Source organism: Macrotis lagotis, chromosome 8 (assembly GCF_037893015.1).
Source record: "Macrotis lagotis isolate mMagLag1 chromosome 8, bilby.v1.9.chrom.fasta, whole genome shotgun sequence".
NCBI lineage: Eukaryota > Metazoa > Chordata > Mammalia > Peramelemorphia > Peramelidae > Macrotis > Macrotis lagotis.
In genome coordinates, this window is record NC_133665.1 from 187,247,258 (window position 1) to 187,253,257 (window position 6,000).

Here is a 6,000-nt window from a genome sequence, read left to right on the forward strand (position 1 = left end):
TGGGAACTTCTCATGGGAGAGCTTCTCATGTGGAAGTTCCAGGTGCTTCTCTGGATATCATTAAGAATCCTATAACTTATTTTCCAATAGTGACTGTCATTTTTAAACAAATTTATTTATTTATTTTGATTTTTACAATTTTCCCCATAATCTTGCTTCCCTCCCCCCCACAGAAGGCAGTTTGTTAGTCTTTACATTGTTTCCATCATATACATTGATCTCAGTTGAATGTGATGACAGAGAAATTATATCCTTGAGGAAGAAACATAAAGTATAAGAGAGAGCAAAATTACATAATAAGATAATGTTTTTTTCCCCTAAGTTAAAGGTCTTTGGTCTTTGTTCAAACTCCACAGTTCTTTCTCTGGATACAGATGGCATTCTCCATCACAGACAGCCCAAAATTGTCCCTGATTGTTGCACTGATGGAATGAGCGAGTCCATCAAGGTTGACCATCACCCCTATGTTGCTGTTAGGGTGTACAGTGTTTTTCTGGTTCTGCTCATCTCACTCAGCATCAGTTCATGCACATTCCTCCAGGCTTCCCTGAATTCCCATCCCTCCTGATTTCTAATAGAACAATAGTGTTCCATGACATACATATACCACAGTTTGCTAAGCCATTCCCCAATTGAAGGACATTTACTGGATTTCCAATTCTTTGTCACCACAAACAGGGCTGCTATAAATATTTTTATAAAAGTGATGTTTTTACCCTTTTTCATCATCTCTTCAGGGTATAGACCCAGTAGTGGTATTGCTGCATCAAAAGGGATGCACATTTTTGTTGCCCTTTGGGTGTAGTTCCAAGTTGCTCTCCAGAAAAGTTAGATGAGTTCACAGCTCCACCAGCAATGTATTAGTGTCCCAGATTTCCCACATCCCTTCCAACATTGATCATCGTCCTTTATAGTAATATTGGCCATGACTGTCATTTTTTAAGAAGAAAAATAATAACATAGGGCCAGTTTTGTTTAGTCCTTGGTCCATAATTCTTTGCAAATGGATTTATAGCAGGAGTTCTTAATTTGAGACCAGGTTGTCCATGGATATAAATTTCAGGAGTTTTGTAAACCTGGGTCCCAAAAAATAGTATCTTTAGTTTCACTAACTTCTAATTGAAACTTATCAATTCATTTAATTATTTAGGAACATGATTCTGAGAAGAATGTCATGGGCTTCCTCAGAGCCCAGAAAAACAAAGATTAAGATCTCTGGAGGGAGCATTTGTATCAAAGTTGAGGTGTGTCCATGTTGACATTTCCATAGACTTGGGAGATTCAGTCAAGGGCTGATTCCATTTGTCAGGCAAGAGATGTTGATGGACTTTAGCCTCACATTAGGAGCTGCCCCTCCCCCAACCCCAACTGAGGTATCAAGTTCACCTCCAGGTGTAGGCACGATGGGGATGTTGAAGAGGGAACAGTCATCCATTCATTCATCTTACAAGTATTAATCTAGTGCTTATTGTCTGGAAGGATTACTGGTAAGGAGACTTCATGGCTTGGTGTGTTTGACCATTCCAGGTGCATGTGGGGACCATGCGGAGCCAGAGTGTGGGATGGGTGAAGTTGAAAAGTGCCAACCCCATGGACCACCCAATTATTGAACCAAACTACATGACAACAGGTGATGAATTGACTGGTCCTGCACCCTTTTGCAGAATTTGTATTTCTAGGTCTGCACATTGAGCTATCTCCCTCAGAGCTCTCTCATAATGCATACATTTGGCTAAATTTGTAATGTGCATGTTGAGGAATTTTCCATAAATAGAGGTGACCTTCAGAAAAGACCACAGTTTCTTCTCCTCCTCTTCCTCTTCCTTCCTTCTCTCCTCCTTTTCTTCCTATTCCTCTTCCTCTTCCTCCTCCTTCTTTTTCTTTTCCTCAAAAGAAGAGGGAAGAAGGTAAAGGTGCTGAGGATGAGGATGAAGCCATGGTTTACTAAAGGCTCTTAGTTTGCCTTTTAACACTTTACATTTGTCTTTACAGACTCCACACCTTACCTCACTGATCTTCCTTCCCTCTGGACTGCATCAGGGAGGCTGATATTTTCAGCCCCAGAGCTAGGGGTCCTTGTGTATTCCTGCAAAATCGGCAAAGTTGAGATTTCTAATTAATATCACTCCATGAAAAGCAGCCTCGGAGAATAGATTCTCACCCAGAGCTGTGTGGCCTTGGGCAAATCACTTGATTCTCTGATCTTTTCCCCTAATTTAGTCTTTTCCCATGGGGTCATTTCTTTTCCCAGTATGGCTTTCCACGTGACATTAACTTGGAGGTCTGCTCTTTTGCATTGAGATAGGTGTTTTAGGCAAGTGATTAAAGTTATAAGAGGGAATGAATGAGGGGAAAATGGGCAAGGAGGAATCTTCACCAGTCTTCTTCTCCCTCCACAGAAGAAGATATTGAGGAGTTCCGCTTGTCGGTGAAGTTAACCAGAGAAATTTTTGCCCAGAAAGCTCTAGAGCCATTCCGGGGCCGCGAGCTCCAGCCAGGCAGCCATGTACAGTCTGACAAAGACATCGATGCTTTTGTCAGGGCCAAGGCTGACAGTGCCTACCATCCATCATGCACGTGTAAGATGGGCCAGCTCTCCGACCCAAATGCTGTGGTCGATCCTCAGACCAGAGTTATTGGAGTGGAAAACCTGAGGGTTGTGGACGCATCCATAATGCCTAGTGTGGTCAGTGGCAACCTCAACGCCCCCACCATCATGATAGCCGAGAAAGCCTCTGACATTATTCGGGGGCTTCCATCTCTCTGTGACAGGGATGTTCCTGTTTACAAGCCCAGGACCTTGGAAACACAGCGCTAAGATCTCGCATGGCCCTGGCACAGGAACGTCCAAAGGAGAGCCAACCTTTAAGAAAGAAGACATGACTAATTGACTAACATCAAATTCTAGAATAATTTTGTCCTTGGCTAGATATCGGCCTACATGAATGCAGATGATCAGCTAGGCCAGCCTCCAAAAATGGACTTACAGAAGACCTGTGTGTTGCCTATTTTGGGGTGATATTTTTCCAGCCTATAATGTTTACTTTTTCTTTTAAAAGAAATCTCATTTCAGATTTATGGCCTAGAATCAAACCCAAATAGCAGTTAATTCAGGTAGCTCAAAACCATAACTTGAGGTCTGTCCCAAAGACAACCTCAATTAGGAAAAATTCACTAGTGCAGCCATTTCTCTTTTATCAAGCTCCCTGACAGAATTGGAGCCCATCCGCAGGACAAGAGCAATCTGGATGTTTTGGGCTTCTCTTTAGAGCTTCCTTACCTTTATTCTCCCTTCCTACCTCAGGGATGACTCCTATCTCTGTCCACAGGGCGAACCCCAGGCAAGGGAGGGCCATAGAAGCATCTGGACTCATTCCTGTGGAGCTGGCTTAGTCCTCTCTGCCTCAGGGTAGCCCAAGGGCCTCAAGGCCAGGGGGGGCTATTCTTGTCATTTCTGTGACCAGCACCCAGCACCTTGGTTCCATGGAAGTGATTGCCTGAACACTGTGGTATTGGACCTGAGGGGACCAATCTTCCGACACATTTTACTTGGTGAAAAACAACTTTGAAGATCTAGCTTTTACCCTTTCCTTTTGTGGCCTTGGCAAGACTCTTCTTTTGAGCCTATTTCCTCATCAGCAAAAGAGGGATGATCACTTTTCTCCCCATTCCCAACAGGATTGTGGGGTGGGAAGAACCAGGTGGGGATGGAGGGGTTGAGGACCAAATAAGACAAATGGATGTGAAAGCAGCCTAGACAGAGCCTGACAATAGCCATTAGATATTTACACACACACACACACACACACACACACACACACACACACACACAGACACAGATGCATTCACACAAAACCAACGAGGTTTGAACAGAAGCTCTCTGACCAGCTAAGCCCACCAGACCTGAGCTATGCTCTTGGCTTCAACACCTTCCTCCACTGATGGTCATTTAGCCTTGGCATGAAGACTCCCTAGAGATGGGAAAACAGTCTTCACACCAACCCATCCCATTTCTGGAGTCCTTGATTTGCCAGGAGGCTTCCCTTCAACTGAGCTGCAACTTCTGCCCATCCATGAAGTTAGTTTTCTCTTTGTCAGGTATGGGTTGGACTGGGTAACCTGGAAGGCTGCTCTCAGCTCTGAAGATTCTGCAGATTTGGGCAACCATCCCTGACATGCCTGGCACAGTCCATGGGGACCAGGCCCCTGGGATTCCTTAGCAGAGATCAGTCTTTGAACCTGAAAATACCAAGCCTGAAAAACCATCCTATCCTCATCAGGCATATCTCAGGGTGTTTTTTTCTGGGAGGGGAATTTGGGAAAGAGCATTCTCTTGTGTGTCAGCCAGGCTCTCTGGGATAGTGGTTGTCCAGACCCTCCCCCTCATTCCCCAGAACCAGAAACTTCCTTCATCTGTGGATTTTAGATGTGAGTTCCACACCAGTCTGTTAGCAATGGAGCTACTCACCACAAGTGGGTTATCTCATCTGGGAAACTTCTGGAGTCCACAGGATATCGCCATAGCATATCATGGGTTCTTATGAGACATGTGAACAAAATAAAACTGAAAATCGAATCAAATGAATAAAATAGGAATTGAAAAATTGAGTGCATTTTTTTGAAAATTTATATGAGTACTCAGTGGTATTTTAAATCAACTAACTTAATGATGTAATTCTCAACATTGTGGTCAAAACTGGTTTGTTTTTTTAACCTGGTAACAGGAAATAGACTTTGATTTTACTTATCAGAAAATGGTGAATCTGCCTGTTATTAGGGATAAGTTCAGCAATGGGGGAGGGTAAGAAAAAATTATGGAGTCAGGCCTTGAATAAATAGAAAGGAATTGCTAACCCATCAACTTGGGTTTCAGTGAGAGAACAGGGATATGACAACCTGCAAAAGTTCTCAGTAACCCAGTGTGCTTTTTAATAACCTGGTAATCATGTCAGAAAAAATCATTTAGGGCTTTTCTGAGACAGTGTGGCTAATCAGTGCTTAAATCTGAGGTCTGATGTACATGGTAGGCACTTGAATGCGTATTGACTCACTGCCAGATCATCGTTACTATGGGACATGAAGAAGCTGCCCCTCCGCTCATGGCAAAGTTGACACCAAAGTTGGGACTTTGATCCTTCTACAGTCATTTTTCCCCCCCTACATGGGAGCTGGAACTATGTCTTAGCTTAAACAATCCACCTTACGGATGCTAGAAGCTTCTTATTCCCGGGATTGAAACAATTCTGCTTTTCTGTCTGAGTACCACTGATACAGTATGTGTTTTTTAAAAAGTCACTTTTCATAAATTTCCAAAAGTTAAAAGCTATGAACTCTGGATCTTACAGATAAATGTTGGGGAGATAAACATATCAGAGATATCAAGGACAAAGAATGAGCCAATTGTACAAATAATTAGCACTTTGGCCACTAGGTGGCACTGCAGTGGATACAGCGCTGGGTCTGGAGTTAGTAAGATCTGAGTTCAAATCCAGTCTCAGACACTGACTAATCCTGGGCAAGAAGCTCATCCTGTTTGCCTTCATGTACTGGAGAAGGAAATGACAACGCAGTATCTTTACCAATAAAATAAGGACAGTACTGGCATGCCATGGGCCACAGGATTAGAAGTCAGACAAGACTGAATGACTAAACGAGCATTTATACAGTATTTTAAGGTATGTGAAATACTATGCAAATATCTCTGGGAGGGAGGTGCTGTTATCTCTAGATGAAGACAAATGATGTGACTTGGATGGGATTATATATTATTTGGTTCTGAATTTGAATTCAGATCTTAATGACTAAAGGGTCAGTGTTCTAACCCTTGTACCCCCTAGCTACATAATTAAGGTTCCATTTATATTTCCTGTCAAGGTTATTAATTTGCAATGTATTTTTCCTTGGTTAAAGGTATTTGTGCCTGTCAGTTGACATATTTGAATTCCCATTAAACATGCTTGAGTTTTTGCCATGGCAGAGACCCAGACTCAGTCTGCCATT

General features: G+C 42.8%; 1 protein-coding gene across 7 annotated transcripts in view; it reads left to right on the forward strand.

The window, feature by feature from the left end:
- CHDH (choline dehydrogenase) overlaps nucleotides 1-4,608 on the forward strand; it is a 32,580-nt gene extending 27,972 nt beyond the window's left edge. For all 7 annotated transcript variants that reach the window (XM_074199173.1, XM_074199171.1, XM_074199166.1 and 4 more), the window contains 2 exons: nucleotides 1,528-1,630; nucleotides 2,400-4,608. In XM_074199173.1, the coding sequence (XP_074055274.1) occupies nucleotides 1,528-1,630; nucleotides 2,400-2,818 (522 nt within the window). In that variant the 3' untranslated portion in view covers nucleotides 2,819-4,608. The remainder of the gene's footprint in view (nucleotides 1-1,527; nucleotides 1,631-2,399) is intronic.
- Nucleotides 4,609-6,000: the final 1,392 nt, after the last annotated feature.